Source organism: Aquarana catesbeiana, linkage group LG08, assembly GCF_042186555.1.
Source record: "Aquarana catesbeiana isolate 2022-GZ linkage group LG08, ASM4218655v1, whole genome shotgun sequence".
In the NCBI taxonomy this organism is placed as follows: Eukaryota; Metazoa; Chordata; class Amphibia; order Anura; family Ranidae; genus Aquarana; species Aquarana catesbeiana.
In genome coordinates, this window is record NC_133331.1 from 195,459,786 (window position 1) to 195,477,367 (window position 17,582).

General features: G+C 43.6%; 2 protein-coding genes across 3 annotated transcripts in view; one reads left to right on the plus strand and one right to left on the minus strand.

Moving 5' to 3' along the window:
* The window catches only part of AP3M1 (adaptor related protein complex 3 subunit mu 1), a 77,767-nt gene extending 64,876 nt beyond the window's left edge, over window positions 1-12,891 (minus strand). Inside the window, exon 1 of the mRNA XM_073596759.1 lies at window positions 12,771-12,891. The gene's annotated coding sequence lies outside the window, so the exon portion shown is untranslated. The remainder of the gene's footprint in view (window positions 1-12,770) is intronic.
* A 409-nt stretch (window positions 12,892-13,300) lies between these two features.
* ADK (adenosine kinase) overlaps window positions 13,301-17,582 on the plus strand; it is a 315,535-nt gene continuing 311,253 nt past the window's right edge. The window contains exon 1 of one of the 2 annotated variants that reach the window (XM_073596766.1): window positions 13,301-13,534. In XM_073596766.1, coding sequence (XP_073452867.1) covers window positions 13,464-13,534 — 71 coding nt within the window. In that variant the 5' untranslated portion in view covers window positions 13,301-13,463. The remainder of the gene's footprint in view (window positions 13,535-17,582) is intronic. The other variant, XM_073596760.1, reaches the window with a different exon arrangement.

A 17,582-nucleotide genomic window follows, 5' to 3' on the forward strand; every position in this document is an offset into this window, starting at 1 on the left:
CACTAGATTGTGCCTGAACATGATGCTTACAACATGCGCAGAGAAGGCCCTGCGGTGGTAAGCAGCTAAGTTCTATGTTCAGCGAGATCGGGTGGGCACCATGCTAGCGTCTAAGCTTAATCCTAAATATCGACAAGCGGCACCCCCCAAAATGCTTCAATGATATCTATGCTCAGGACCCGTTTAAAGCATTGCCAGAATTCCAAAAATTTTACAATAGTCTTTATCGGGGCTCAACACCCACAGACCCAGAGATCCTTCGCTCTTTCACTCAGTTACCCTCCCCAAATTAACGGTAGATCACACAGAATTGATGGATGTGTCGATCGTGATGGAAAATTTTAGGTGAAATTAAACATTCCAATCCATCCTCAGCACCAGGATCCGATGGATTCTCAGCAAAGTACTATAGGACATCTGTGCCCTCTTTGGCCCCCCACCTAGAATTTTTTTTTTTTTTTTAACTCTCTCCGGGCACCCCTTGAATGGAGGACTTAAATTCAGCATATCTCTCAGTAATACCCAAGCCAGGTAAAGACCCAGGGGGAGTTGAAAACTATAGGCCAATATCCCTGATCAATAATGATCTGGAACTCCTAACTAAAATCTTAGTCAACAGACTAGCCTCTTATCAATCGGAAATGTCCATAAAGACCAGGTGGGGTTCATCCCTGGTAGACGGGGTCCGGATCAGATCCCGCGAGCAGTAAATGTCATCTAATTTTTAAACTCATGGTGGTCAGGGGTAAGGATGGGCTTGGGCATGTTCGCACACTCCACGTGCAGAGCTCGTCAGGAAGTCGGCACTGCGCTAATCACAGGTAGTGAGACATTGTCCTGATGTGCGGCTGCAGAGACTGGGAAATGTCTCACTGCCTGTGATTAGCGCAGTGCCGACTTCCTGGCGGGCTCTGCACGTGGAGTGTGCGAACACGCCCGAGCTCATCCTTAGTCAGGGGACTCGCATCAGAAGGGCATGTTACGCTCCACTGATCTCCAAAAAGCATTTGATTTGGTTTCTTGGTCATATATGTTTGAATTATTAAAAGCTTAGGGCTTTGGTGGACATTTCCTTGGGATTCTACAGTCCTTGTATTCATCCCTGGCAGTGAAGATCCGTCTACAGGGCTTCCATTTGGATCCAATCTCTATCTCTTGTAGAACACGACAGGGGTGTCCACTTTCGCCCCTTATCTTTGCTATGGAAAAAAAGAGAGACTATTAGTCAGGGGGACTTTAAAGTCCCCCTGACCAATAGTCTCTCTCTTTCTGTCCTAATTTGGGATGGAGGCCAATTATTGATGGTGCCACGGACCACATTTTTTTAATTATCTTTGCTATAGTCGAGACTTTGGCAATCACGATACGATCTGACCCAAGCATTCAAGGTGCACAATGCGGGCAGCAAACCCACAAATGTGCCCTATTTGCTGAGGATTTGCTCTTGTTCATAACGTCGCCGTTGATCTCTCTACCTAATGTATTACGACTATTACACCAATTTGGGGATTGCAGGTGAATGATGGCAAGTCGTTGGCAATGAATGTTAATCTTCCGCTAGACCTGGTCTCTTGTCTCCAAGCAGCATTCTCATTTCGTTGGAAATCTGATTTTATACCTTATCTAGGGGTTCGCTTAACACCCTCAGTGGCAACTTTATATAGGATGAACTACCCACCTCTATATAAAAAATTGGAGGACATGGGTGGGTGGATGGCGCATTGTCTGTCCTGGTTAGGCAAAATTTATTCTGTAAAGATTAAACTTCTGCCTCGCCTATTGTACTATTTTCGCTCTTTACTGATAGCGCTATTGGAATCTGATCTGGTGAGATTCCAATCTAAAGTTATTCATTTTGCGAAGGGATGGCAAGAGTCATACAATTTCTAAACAAGTACTCTTTGCTCACAAGACCAAGGGGGGCCTTGGCTTGCCACACCACCTGTTATATTACCAAGCGGCCCAGGTAGCTCAACTATCGGTAGTATATTCCCAGGGGGAAAAAACAGAATGGGTGGCTAGGGAGAGAATGGTGACTAACAGAATTCCGATAGATTACCTTAAATGGCAACCTGGTAGAGATAGACATTCTAGTCCCTACGCTGTCTAACTCCCTGGCTGTGTGGGACAAAGTCTGACATAATCCCAATTTAGTTTTGCCCTTCTCTCCACTAGCCCATCTTTTTAACAACCCAGCCTTTCCCCCAGGGCAGGACCCCGAATCCTTCCACTGGTGGCTCAATAAGGGGCTCTTTCGCATTGGCAATTTCCTTACACACAACCCCCCCGAGGCCCTTTCACGTTAATACATTGTAAGTCACGGCTGAAGATGCCAGCCTCCAAAACCTTTTGATTTCTTCAGATTTCACACTTTCTCTAATCATTAGGCCCAGAGGTACGTCAGGACCCTAAAGTGACTTCTTATGAAAGCTGGTGTGCACAGGATACTGGACAGAGAGGAGGGATTTCTATTATCTATCAACTCCTGCTTGACTCTAATGTGAAATTGCCTTACATGCAGGCATGGGACTCGGAACTAGACTCAGAGAGAGCTGGACCATTGGCAGTCATCCTTTCACTCAGCCTTTAAGGGGATAATGAATGTTTCCTTGGTGGAGGTGAGTGTTAAAAGTCCTCACAAGATGGTATATGGTTCCAGCTCGCATCGCAAGGCTATTCCTGACCTCCTCACCATTATGTTTCTGGGGCTGTCAATCCCTTGGTTCCATGACCCACGTATGGTGGGAATGCCCTAAGATTAGGGACTTTTGGAACAGGGTCTTTGTGATTATAAGGAATATCACTGAAATACCAGTTCCGCAGCTACCTCACATAGCATTTCTCAATGATAACGTTACAGATGGTTCCCTTGCTACACAAAGGTTGATCCACTTCATGCTTTTGGCTGCCAAACTTGCTATCGCTCGATCCTGAAAGAGCCCTTCAGTTCACATAGCTTTGTTTAGACGCAAAGTTTCCTGGATAATGCTTAATGAACACCAGGCCTAACCTATGTTAATATAGATTTTTAACTTTTCAGTTTTTTGGCTTTTTTTTCCCCCTCTCTCAGGTGCCCCTTTTGGGCCTTACCCCTGGGCAACGACAATTTAGAGGTCGTATCTGGGTTTTATCCCTCCCTTCTTTCTTTCTTTGTCTGTACTTTTTTTTGATCTCTTCAGGGCCTAAGGCAGGGTCTTCTGCCTAGGCTCATTTTCCTGCCTTTTACTCTTCCCTCTCTTTCCACCTCAAGACTAAAAGTCTCTAGACGGGGCTTATCCCTGATTTAAATACTATTAAGGCGTGGGATCATATGGGTGGGATGTTATCCTACCCTTGCTCGTTTTTTGGTAACTCTGGACTGTTTTAGCCTTAATAACCTTCTAAACTCTGCAAGAGCCCACACCATAGTTCTATCATTATGCTTGGGATAATGCTATCATTTATAGCGTTGTACTTTGTTTGAGATTCTGACCTATGTGGCCTTTATGCATAATGATTCTATTGTACTTTACCTTTCTTTATTCATAATAATAGAAACGTTTGAAAGAAAAAGCTATTCACATAAGGCAGGTAGAAAATTGCATGTAAAACAGATGTGCACGATCAGCACCCTGGTGGGCGCGATTACGTCACTGATGATTATTATCACCGCTATACTCCCGGATGACGTCTTATTGGACAAAACGTGTCGGGTGTAGCTACAGCGGTGACGTAATTACGCCCGACGGGTGCTGGTAGTGCATATCTGGTTTTACATGCAATTTTCTACCTGCCTTACGTGAGTAGTTTTTCATTTTAATAAATGGTGGGATTTTTTACTACTACACTGAGTTGCTCCTTTGCCTTTATCTCTTCTTTAGCTTCATTTGTGGACTACTTATTTCGAATACTCCCTTCCAGAGTCCTGGCTTGTGCCATCCATTCATCCCAGTGGGAATTTCTTCCATGAAAGTGCAGCCAGACCTCCATCTTGGAGGTCTTACCTGTTGGTAAGTGGCTTGAGAGTGGGGTGAGCACCTGGGTGTGGAGTGGTGTATATTCACAAAGGATTACTGGATTTGGGCAACACATACATTTAATGATGGACTGTTTTGCATTGTGCACTTTTTTTTTAATGGACTTCTTTTGAATGCTTATGAATTAGCTTATTTGCACATGATGATGTTAAGCATATTTATCCAAGCACTGTATCTGCCATTATTTGATGGATTTATTTTTGATCCACTAGCGCTTCCATCTTGGTAGCGTAACACGTTTGTATTTTTATTTGTTAACTATATGTGTGTGGGTATATAGCAAGTGCAGCTATCACCATTTTATCGTTCTTTTAGATTATCATATTTCCGACACTTAGCACAGCCATTTTTGGTTTCGTAGTGATCGGCTGTCACAGTGATCATGTGCCCATCCTGATGGCTCTTGATCTTCACTGTATGACCGGGAGCGGTTGATGAAGCAATTCATTGCGTAAAACATATGCCAGACATACATATATATGTGGCAGCAAAAGGTCTCTCTTTGCTGCCACATATATGCGTACAGATGGCAGAAAGGGGTTAATGAAAGCTTCAGATTTAAAACAAGATTAAAAAAAAACAACGGTTGAAATGACATTAACATATTAAAGCAGAAATAAAGTTCCGCTTTAAAAAAAATTGCGTAACATGAAAGGTCTCTTCTGCAATTAAATAAACCTATCTACCTGATTATAGTCTTCTTTGGCAGGTACACTGAGCTGCGCAAGTGCAGCTCAGTATACATTCTGGAAAAGCACCTTTGTGCTGGGATGACTGTACTCTTGCGCACGCCAAGGAGTGATGTTGGCCAATTAAGACCACTGCAGCCCAACACCCGGAGGAAGACGTGTGGTAGAAGATGCCAATTAGGGACATCGAACCATTGAAGTAGTAAATAATTGCAGGTTTTAGCTCGGCTTTAAGAGCCTGATAGACATTTGTTTGCATCACAACTGCTTCTCACCCCATACAATTTAATGACAATGCAAATGCACCATGAAGCCTGGTTAATTCAGCTAAGGAGGTCAAATACATCTGTCAACGAATGATCTCTGAAGCCCCTCAAACCGATATCAAATGCAAGCAGAATGCACCTGAAAGCACGCTGTATTTGCCCATGGGCACAGGCCCAAAGCTGTCAACACCGGCCCTAAAGCTTTTATGAGATTATAGTTAATTTGGTTTAAATCCGCTTTGATATCAAAGAGGATTTTTTAGTTGACCAAAGCTGTATCCACACTTGTTTTTACATGCAGTGTATGCACTATTCATTTTGAATGGCATCCTCACACTCATACATCCAGAAAACAAAAAGAACCCAACCCCCGGCACAACAGGTCCTATTTAGCACATTTGTTGTACTAGAAAAAAAATACATTAAGGTCTATTTTTTGCCCCATGGATACACATTTAGGGTCCATTGAAACTAAATGGGCATGCTCAATGCAACACGTGCACTAGTGTGATTGGACCTGTGAAAAATTATAACACCAATCAGCAGAATTTCCCAGAAGTGTATTATTTCGAGATGATTGTAGAAATTTGGAACGTCAAAGTTAGTCTAGAAATATTAATAAATGAATAGAACAAAAATAATGATTACACACTTAAAGTGGTTCTAAAGGCTCAAAGTTTTTTTTACCTTCACGCAATTTATGTGTTAAAGTGATTGTAAAGTCTCGTTTTTTTTTCTATTAAAAGAACAAACATGTTATACTTACCTGCTCTGTGCAGTGGATTTGCACAGAGCAGCCTTGATCCTCCTCTTTTTGGTTCCCTGGCTGGAGCTCCTAGCCCCACCCTCCCGTTGAGTGCCCCCACAGCAAGCAGCTTGCTATATGTCCATTCAGACAGAGGTTCGGCCCTGCCCCCTCTCTCTCCTGGTTGGCTGAGTTTGATTGACAGCAGCGGGAGCCAATGGCGCCGCTGCTGTGTCTCAGCCAATCAGGAGGGAGAGTCCTGGGCGGCCAAGGCACTCGTGAACATCACCGGATAGAGATGGGGCTCAGGCAAGTATAAGGGGGGCTGCTGCACACAAAAGGCTTTTTATCTTCAAATGAAATACCTCAAGAATAGGATTTTGAAGGCAATTCCGGTATAGAAAATGGAGATACCCAATCTTAATCTTATACCCATTTTATTGGGAAAATGTTTTTATCATGTTTAAATTGTACCAATACATTTTCAGTCTCTTTATGAACATATACCCAATCTCCATTTAACAAATTCATTTTATAAGAATAGGTATATAGTCCTTAGGCACCTTAAAGTGATTGTAAAGGCTTGTTTAATTTTTTTAAAAATAACAAACATATCATACTTACCTCCACTGTGCAAACAGAGTATTGGTAACTGTAAGCGCAAACACAAGTCCATATATAACAGGAGATATAAAGGGCTGAGCAACTTAGTCCATAGGGGACAGGCTGGAAGTTCAAGGGTTAAGTGGTAACCAGTAATGTAATGGTTAAAGTAGGCTGGTACGTTAGGCAGCTGCTGTCCTCAGAGAGCTGGCTCTGTGATGGATGAGAGAGGGGTAGAGAAGGAAGCGCCACCTGAGTGTAGTATTAACAAATGATGTTTAATGACACCAGGTAAAAACACACTTACAGGATAAAAACATATAAAAGGCTCATCTGTATAGGTATGTATAGGTATAAAGCCTTCTCTGAACCTCCCTGCTAGCCCTCCTCCCTGGACGATCCCTCCCCTGGATACTGAACCCGGAAGCAGACGGACGACCTGTGACGTCACGCACGTTCCACGCCGGCCCCTAGTCTCTTCCTGATGGCCACAGAAGGAGCTCCCGGCTGGTAATCCACCTTCTGCAGCCCAGCATCCCTGCAGTGTCACCACCACAGGATCAGAGGGAACACCGAGGACCACATACCTATACAGATGAGCCTTTTATGTTTTTATCTTGTAAGTGTGTTTTTACCTGGTGTCATTAAATATCATTTGTTAATACTACACTCAGGTGGCGCTTCCTTCTCTACCCCTCTCTTACCTCCACTGTGCAGCTCGTTTTGCACAGAGTGACCCCGATCGTCCATTTCTGGGGTCCCTCAGCAGCTCCTCCCCGCATTAGATAACTCCGTAGGAGAAACTCTCTCCCGGGGGGTTACCTTGCGGGAGCGCTCCCGAGTCCAGCATTTGCGTCCATAGACACGAATTCCGGACTTGCTCCCGCCCCCCTGGCACCCGCGTCATTGGATTTAATTGAAAGCAGCGGGAGCCAATGGCTGTGCTACTATCAATCTATCCAATCAAGAGCCAGGACCCCGTAGAGAGAGGGACAGTGTGTCCTCGCCGAGGGAAATACAGGGCTCAGGTAAGTAAAACAGGGGGCTGGTCACTGCCAGGTGTTTTTTTAACCTAATGCATAAGCTGCATTAGGTGAAAAAACACGAGGGTTTACAAGCCCTTTAAGGCTGGGTTCACACTGGAGTGAATTGGATGTGGATTTCTCTGCATCAAATACGCATGACAGGAGATTGTGACCGGCTCTCAATGGAGCCGGTTCACACATCTCCGGAGCGGCTGCAGAGCGGATTGCACAGGGGTTCTGTGTGTCTTTGGCTCAGTTTCGGGTCCGAATTTTTGCCTGAATTCACCCCTGGAATGGAGAACATGGACACACCGGACCCCTGCTGTCAGCCACATCCGTCTGCAGTGTGAACACAGCCTAAAAGTTAATTTTTAAGTAGCATTGGGTGCTGTTCTCCATACGATTCAAACACACCCAAGCCCATAACAAAAGTTTGGTTCTGATTAGTGGTGAAACACCCAAATGCATAGGCACCACATCCCTGAGAGTAAGTATAAATAGCAAAGAAAGGGAAAGAAGGGATTTTTACGGTGCAAAGAGACTAAACAAAGAAAAATTATAAAAAAAATAATTTTTAATTTAACATTCAGGGTTAAAAACAAATAGGATTATACATGGTTCACAAATATTGCAAATATCTATACATTTACAGTGGTCAGACAGAAATCAAGTGTATTTCGTTTTGAGAGATGATATGGTTGCATACTAGCCCGACATGTTTCGCAGTGTCGCTTTTTCAAGGGATATGCAAGCCGAGAAGTGATATCATCCAACACTCATTATAAATCTAAAGTCCTAAAGACCTAAATCTCAGTGTCCACTTTGAAATAGCACGGAAAGAGTGCTTACCCCTGTGTAACCCCAGCTTCGGTCAGTCCCAGCACAAACATCCACTAACACTAGAAATCTGACTTAGCCATGTAATGCAATCACAGGGGACAGAAAGGTAAAACTGTAGATAAAGCAAAAAGTAATGTATGAAACAGGCTAATGGATTATACAAGGTAAATATATTTGGCTTAATATAACCATAAATTAATTAATTATTTAAGGCAAGCAAAGGGCAAACAGTCGCCCCAGGAGGATTATCAAATACTTACTTTAAACTATTTAACAAAGCCTGTAGGTGGGTGGCGGTCTTCAAAACACCTCCTGGTGGTGATTGCAGGGGATTGAGTCAAATTGCTAGTAGATAAAACAAAATGTATATATGTATATATATATATATATATATATGTATATATATATATATATATATATATATATATATATATATATATATATATATATATATATATATATATATATATATATATATATATATATATATATATATATATATATATATATATATATTAAAAAATTAATTAAGGAGATGGATGAAAAAATATATGGGGGAAGGAAGAAGACCACAGGGGCAGACGATGGGAACAGAAAAGGACCACTAACGAACCAATCCCAACAGTATAACAAAGGGACAATGCGCTTAAAAAATAAAATATAAACTGAAATACGGACAATTTCCGGACAGGATTCACAGAAAATGCCTATAACTCAAGCTCTCATTGAAACCCGGGAAGACGTTTGCTCTAAGGTCGTATATCCAGCGGGCTTCAAGCTGGAGCAGCGTTCGATCTACGCTGCCCCCTCTTTCGTCCAACGGGATATGATCTAAAACCAGAAATTTGATGGTATAAGGGTTGAAGTCATGATATGTACCAACATGTCTACCCATTTTTAAAAAGAAAATGAACACCGCTATAGGTAGACATGTTTCAACGAGAGCTTGAGTTATGGGCCTTTTCTGTGAATCCTGCATATGATTCTCCTTCATTTTTTCCCCCTTTCTTCTCTCCTCCCTGCCCCTTTTTCCTTTGGTTTCCTCTCTTTCGTTTACCCCCTTTTTTTATTTAATTCCTTTTTCAATAGTTAATTTTATCATTGAGCTCTATTGATTATTTTCTTTTTCTCTTGTTTTATAGGTTTGATTTAACACAATTACTGTCTCTCTATAATGGTTTTTCAAAAGGAATTTTCATTGGATATTTAATATATTATTTGTATGCACCTTCTTGGAAATTGTCCGTTTTTCAGTTTATATTTTATTTTTTAAGCGCATTGTCCCTTTGTTATACTGTTGGGATTGGTTCGTTAGTGGTCCTTTTCTGTTCCCATCGTCTGCCCCTGTGGTCTTCTTCCATCCTGCTCTGCTCCCAGCCTCTCCCCTTCACCGATTCTGGCCATGTCCATCGCAATCACACGGACGCCCGGGGCACATTCCAGCTATGTGCCCTGTCTGCGCAGCGCTACTAGGAGGGCTGGGATATTAATGGGTTACACTATTAGCGTCCCATTGCCATCCTCTGCAGCCTAGGTATCACGGTGGACTGTGTGGGATTCCTCACACAGCCACAGTGCGCATGTCGGCCACTTGGTGCGACCGCAATGCACCCCTGGGATCTGTAGTGAGATTGGACTCCCGGCTTCCTGGGCATGCGCACTGGCACTTTCACGTCCGCATCGTGCTGGTGACGTCACACGCCAGCACGATGGGGGACAGCTTAAAGTCGGCTTATCTGACAGTGTCTGTTGCCGGAGGGTGGAACTCGTTCTCTGCAGTGTTAGTGACTGGTAAGTTCTACCACACACTGCACTACTCTAATTCCTTCACTTCTATTCTCAGTTTACCTATCTGTTACATAGCAATACATTGATTCCCTTAGAGATAAGAGAGAAAAAGAGAAAAAAGAAAAGAAAAATTTGACGGTTTGACCTAATTTTTGTTCACATGAACCTGATGAGACTAAGTTCTATTTATTATCCACCTAATTTAATTGGAGGATTTATATTCTGATCTCAATTATTTTACTTCCCTAGGTCATACATGAATATGCACTTTATCTCTTAAATCCGTCACTTCTATATTATCTATATTTTTTCATCCATCTCCTTAATTAATTTTTTAATCTCTATATACATATATATAAATTTTGTTTTATCTACTAGCAATTTGAATCAATCCCCTGCAATCACCACCAGCAGGTGTTTTGAAGACCGCCACCCACCTACAGGCTTTGTTAAATAGTTTAAAGTAAGTATTTGATAATCCTCCTGGGGCGACTGTTTGCCCTTTGCTTGCCTTAAATAATTAATTAATTTACGGTTATATTAAGCCAAATATATTTACCTTGTATAATCCATTAGCCTGTTTCATACATTACTTTTTTGCTTTATCTACAGTTTTACCTTTCTGTCCCCTGTGATTGCATTACATGGCTAAGTCAGATTTCTAGTGTTAGTGGATGTTTGTGCTGGGACTGACCGAAGCTGGGGTTACACAGGGGTAAGCACTCTTTCCGTGCTATTTCAAAGTGGACACTGCGCTTGTTTATGTTGAAAACTTTGTCTATTTTTTCATTTTCATGATTTATGATATGTGTTGTTTATATGTTGTTCTTTAATTTTAGATTTATAATGAGTGTTGGATGATATCACTTCTCGGCTTGCATATCCCTTGAAAAAGCGACACTGCGAAACATGTCGGGCTAGTATGCAACCATATCATCTCTCAAAACGAAATACACTCGATTTCTGTCTGACCACTGTAACTGTATAGATATTTGCAATATTTGTGAACCATGTATAATCTATTTGTTTTTAACCCTGAATGTTAAATTAAAAATTTGTTTTTTATAATTTTTCTTTGTTTAGTCTCTTCGCACCATTAAAATCCCTTCTTTCCCTTTCTTTGCCATTTACACCCAAGACCATCTTCAGTCACCAAGTGAAGGGAAACCCCCAGAAAATGTGGTGGGGAATCCTGTTCTGAAGGGGGAAGTTCTCTCACTCAGAGATTTCCTCTAACTTCCTGTTGCATCTCTGGCACAGGAAATTAAGGAAATCCCCCCCGCAATGGTACATAGACTGATTTAGATAACTTAGCAGGGAGGGCAACCTGTTCTGCAAAAAAAATCCAACTTGCCAAAATCTCCAACCACGTCACTTCTGGACAGGGCTGGTGCAAGGATTCTTGACACCCTAGGCCAGTGATGGCAAGCCTTGGCACCCCAGATGTTTTGGAATGACATTTCCCATGATGCTAAACTACACTGCAGAGTGCATGAGCATCATGGGAAATGTAGTTCCAAAACATCTGGGGTGCCAAGGTTCGCCATCACTGCCCTAGGCAAAACTTCACTTTGTCGCCCTCCCCCCAGCTCCAGCCCTGACTCCACACATTTTCCCCTGCCTATGTATTCCCCACCCTTTTTTTTTCAAATAACAGTTTTATTAGTTATCTCAGCAGGTAAAAGAACAAAAACATAACACAGTAAGTTCCAGGTAGCACTAGAACAGGGATATAGCAAGAACAGACATTTTAACAGTAAGTGGTGCAAGATCATTGTTCCCCACCTTTTTAACGAAGTGCCCATCAAATGCAGCCCACCAAATGCAGCCTCACCAGCGCCCATCAAATACAGCTTGCTTCCATTCATTTGGGAATCAGGACACAGACACAGTCCCCTGCCCCCGCTATGCCTATGACACTATGTGTGACTAGAGCAGCTGATGCCGATACCTAGTTGCTTGCTGGAGAGAGAAGAGAGTAGGAACACCAGTGGCTGGGCGCCCTAAGCAGCAGTGCACCCTAGGCGGCTGCCTAGTGGTAGCACCGGCCCTGCTTCTGGTGACTCTCCAGCATCAGTAACTGGAGATTTGGACGAATTGGCTGTTTACACAGAAACCGGCAGCGTATACACTATGGTGCACGATACGAGTGGACATTGTTAGTCGGCCCGCTAGTAACCAACAACATGGCTGCCCCCAAGGTGGCGACATTTTTTATCATCCTCACCCGGTGTTTTGTGAAAACAGCCAACTCGTCATGTACTGAAATTTATACGCTTCCGGTGTTCTGTCAAAACAGCCAACTCGTTGAAATCTCCAATTATTGCTGCTGGAGGGTCACCTGAAGTGACGTTGTCGGAGATTTTGGCGAGTTGGAGTTTTCGCCAGAACACAACCTTTTACTAGCCAAACTTTATAAACACTTTGTCCTATAGATACACATTAGGCGATATGTCCGCCCTCATGTTGTAAAGTGCTGTGCAAACTGTTGGAACTTTATAAATCCTGTATAATAATAATAACTGTACATTCCATGACATGTTCTGGGTGGACAGCAGCAGTCTGCCTCACCTCTAACCTTCCCAGTGTACAGACTGTATTTCTATCCCAGCACCCTCTTCGTGAAGTTGTGCTAACTAATGGAGAGCTCTCCAACTTCTGTCACAGAAAAGTCACTTCTTTCCTATTCTGTAACACAAACAACATTCTCTGGTGTCACATACACAAAAACACAACATAATAAACCATGTCATACAACAAGCACACGGCCACACACCCAGAAAAGGAACAGAAATTACCGAAATCAATGAATAGGAAACAGCAGGAAGTGAGGAGCTCTCCTAAGCCTCTTGACACATCATCCAGCCAGCGCTGCCTCAACAAAGATGGCGGCCAAGACCCCGCCACTCCACCACTCTGTCCTCAGCACTGCCTGATGAAAACTTAACCATTTCTACCCACGTTGCGGAACCTCTATAAACGTCATACTAGTGTTATAAGGACACTACATACCGGAAGAGGCTGCTTTCCCCAAAATAATTATCCGTTATTTCAAACTACATAGCCTAGTAATTTATACTTTTGACAAAAATATTGCACGTTTTCGTCAAAAAGCATCGATTGGAAAGGCTTCCGTAACAATGTTTGACTAATTCGTTAAACTATTTGTAATAAAAGTGTTTGAAATGCGATAGTTCGGGAACGTTCTAGTCATCCAGCAAATCAGGCACCTAACATGGACTACTATTGTCTTTTAGTAGAAAGGAGTTGCTAGGCGACCAGGCCCGGGTGAGGGCCCTGTGAGGGGGCGTGGCTAGGCGTGTAGCTAGGGAAGTGAGAGGAGGGCTTGGTGTGAGGGGCGGGGCGGAGTACAGGGACTTGTGTGAAGGGAGAGGACAGAGCACGTTGTTGTCACACCGTCCCGGCAGCTGTACATTAGTAGTGTCAAGTCAGTCAGTTCTCTTGTAGACAGTGGTGTGTGAGCGGGCAACATGAAGGTGGCATCAGAAGAACCCCAGGCTAAGAAGCAGAAGCTGGAGGAGGAGAAGAAGAAGGCTCTGAGGTAATCGGCGGTCTGTATAAGTCCATGTGTAGTGCATGTGTGGGCAGAGCACAGCCCTCTCCCCTTGTATAGAGGAATGTGACTGAGGGGCCAAGACAATACACTGAGCCTGCTGTCTGCTCCCGCCACACTTTACTGGAGGCAGGGTGGATAGGAATCAATGAGAAAAAAACAAAAACTGTTAATTTATTTTTTGTCAAATTTATTTTAATAAAGTGCTTTTGGAGTAAACATCTATCCAAAGATAATGTATCTTAAATAGAAAACTAATAATTTAGTTTATGCAGCATGAAATGGAGCTTAGTTATGTAGCATGAGGCTGCATATTCTGCAATATATACTTTTCTGGTAAACTCATTTAGTGAATCCAAGCTCTGCAAGCTGAGATAACATGCACTGCATTGATGTATTCCCACAATTTCATAGTAACCAGGAGATAAAACAAAGTTCAGGAATATTCCTTTATCCCATTGTTTTGCAAATCTACGTACACTACAAACTGTATGATTGAATCGGTTCTGAGATCGCTGTTTTACTAACCTGACAGCTTAAAGTGGACGTAAACACCCTCCCTGCACAACCACTTTTACCTGCAGGTAAGTCTATATTAAAGCTTACCTGTAGATGCTGGAAATGGTTTAGGAGATATTAACAATAAAGCCGTGCGCCGATGTCTACTGCATATGCGCAATTTAGAAAGGGCAGATCGTGCCGTTTCTAAAGGAGGTCATGCCGTGACTGGCGGGAGTGATGTCATGCCACTCCGCCCAGTCACAGAACTGGAGTTCGCAGCCCTGGAAGGAAGAGGGGTGAAGGTGGACGCTCGCTGTTAGTGGGGACAGCGGTGACATCGCAGGCTTCGTTTTCAGGTAAGTGACACATAATGGACTACTATGCGATGCATAGTAGCCCATTATGCTTTACCCTTGCAGGGAAATAAAGAGGAAGTAAAACCCATCGGGGTTTACTTCCCCTTTAATATTCTTAATAGGAAACCTTCATTTTGTTTGCAAATATTAAAGATTCTAACTACCAGCAAGAATAAGTGCTTACATTTAAAGTGGAGTTCCACCCAAAAATGGAACTTCCACTTTTTGGATTCCTCCCCCCCTCCGGTGTCACATTTGGCACCTTTCAGGGGGGAGGAGGGAGCAGATACCTGTCTAATACAGGTATTTGTACCCACTTCCTGGCATAGATCACCGCGGTGACCTACGCCACTTCCGCCGCCTACCCAGTCCTCGCCCCCGCTGTATTCTGTGAGACAGAAAACAGCAGGGACCAGAGAGGACGCGCACCACGGCTCACGCATGCGCAGTAGGGAACCAGGAAGTGAAGCCTCACTTCCTTATTCCCTTACAGAGGATGGCGGCGGCAGCAGCCGAGAGCCAAAGGACGGATCGGCTTCGGCTGCCGACACCGCGGGCTTCCTGGACAGGTAAGTGTCCATATATTAAAAGTCAGCAGCTGCAGTATTTGTAGCTGCTGGCTTTTAATATATTTTTTTTTTTCAGCAAACCTCCGCTTTAAAGAGCACCTGTCATTTCAGATCCATCATGGCAGTGCCTGTTAGCGGGCATCCACTCACCTGCTGCCGCCACATCCCTCACCTTGTTGTGTCACTGCCGCATTAGCAGCCGTCCCATTAAAGTGAATAGGACGGTCGGTGAGTCCACAGAGGGTCAGAAATGACAGTTGCTCTTTAAAAATTATTTAAATCGAGTTGATTTAAATCAAGCCTTTTTACTAGCGATTTAAATCAAATCCACCCTGACTGGAGACCAACCCATACACATCACCACCCTCCCCATATGGTCTCCAAGATGACTATTTCTATTATTTATTTTTATCTGCAGCTTTTTGTAAACTGATGCTGGGTGATGCTGCCTTGCACTAATGCCGCGTACACACGGGCGGACTTTTCGACCGGACTGGTCCGACAGACTTTCAACTGACTTTTTAACGAACGGACTTGCCTAAATACGATCACACCAAAGTCCGACAGATTCGTACGTGATAACGTACACCGGACTAAAATAAGGAAGTTGATAGCCAGTAGCTGCCCTAGTGTCGATTTTTGTCCATCTGACTAGCATACAGACGAGCGGATTTCTGGGTCCGGCGGAGTTAAGACTTAAAGATTTGAAGCATGTTCCAAATCTAAAAGTCTGTCAGATTTGCGACTGGAAAAGTCAGCTGAAGCCCACACACGATCGGATTGTCCATCGGACAAGTCCGGTTAAAAAGTCCAACTGTGTGTACGCTGCATAAGGTCCTTCTTCAGTCTCTTACTGTCATAAGGTGACAACGCTCTGTCCCAGTCCCCTGTTTAGTCACATGGGATTCAGGTGAAGACAACAGGCAGCTGGGCTATGCATATCACACTGGCAGACATCCCAACCAGCAAAAACTAATTTCTGGGAAGTGACACTTATTGAAATTTTTTATTTTTTTCAAAAGGCATTTTTAGTATTTTTTCACAGTGCTTCTGTGGAAGGGGGTGGGGGTATGTGTCAGTTTATTTTATGTATTGATATTTTTTATTTAATTTTTTTTTTGCAATGCTTTTTAGGGGGAGGGGTTGGGGCAGTGGACAGTGTTGGTAGGGCAGGGGGGGAGTGGTGTCAGTAGTTTTTCAATTTTTTTTTTTTAGCCCTGTTGTGGGGCTTTGGTGAGATATCAGGGGTTTAAAACAGACCCCTGCATCTCCCCCTTGAGACAGGGAAAGGGACTGAGGACAAAGATTCCCCAGTCCGTTTCTCAGCATTGAAGATGAATGGACAGGCTCCTGTCGATTCATAAACTGAAGCATAGTAACAGTTTACTATGCTCAGTTATCACAGGAGCGATCGGTAGTGAACGCTCTCTGTCCAATTCAGAAAAGGAAGGGACCGGTAAATGACATATTTACCAATCCCTTCCTCCGCTCTTCATTCTGACAGATCTCCCCCAGAAGCCGGCAGGAGAGGAGGGAAGCCAGCTGAGGGGGACAGAGAAGGACATGGGACCAGATGGTTCTGAGCTCACTGCTACAAGAGTGTCGGCAAGGGAGTGATGCTTGTCCCAGCTCCTGTGGTCACTAGAGAAAAGGCGGGAATCCTTGGTGACGCACATCCACAGGGTTGTGAAAAGACAACCTCAGCCTGATCTCCCGCCAGGCCATGTCTCTAATGCGTTTCGCTCATCCCCCCGGAGCTTAGTCATGGGGGGGGGGGGGTTGAAGCTGCTGCCAACTCCCGCCAACTGCACCTCGACGTTGAGCGGCCTGCCAGCCTGGGGTGGCAGTGACTAGGCCTGGCGTTTGCTTCCACCTGGGTGTCAGTGGTGAAGCTAAAGCCCTAACAAGCGAAGCAGGGGAATGGAGCAGGCCTGAGGGGCTCCAAGGATTATTATTATTCAGAATTTATATAGCGCCAACAGTTTGTGCAGCGCTTAACAAAATAAAAGCAGACATTACAATTTGGTACAAGAGGAATCGGAGGGCCCTGCTCATTAGCGCTTACAATCTAAAAAGGGAGGGTCAATTGATAAAGTAATAGCTGTGGGGGATGAGCTGAGGAAGTAAAACTGTATTAGTTAGACGCAGGATAGGCTTTTTTAAGGAGAAGGGTTTTCAGGGTTCGTCTAAAGATGGATAGATTGGGGTAGGGAGTTCCAAAGGATGGGAGGAGGAGACGGGAGCTAGGCAAAGGCTGAGAGACATAACCGCGTGTAAACCTGTGTCTGTAAAGATACATATCAGGGCTACATGAGATGAGAAGGGGTTTTGTCATTGAAAATAAAGCTTTGTTTAAAAAAAAAAAAAAAAAAAAAAAAAAAAAGTCTTCTGTTCCTCCTGTGCGCATCCATCGAGAGTTGTCACACTAATACAGGAGGTATGTTACTGGCCAGCTCACCAGATGAAAATGGAGGGGGGGGGGGGAAACCAAAGAAATAAAAATGCAGCCACCACATCTAATGATTGGTAAGCTGCAAAATATTACATTTATGGTTTTGGGCTTAATACCACTTTAACCCCTTGTCTATCAAGATTTTTATAAATATCATG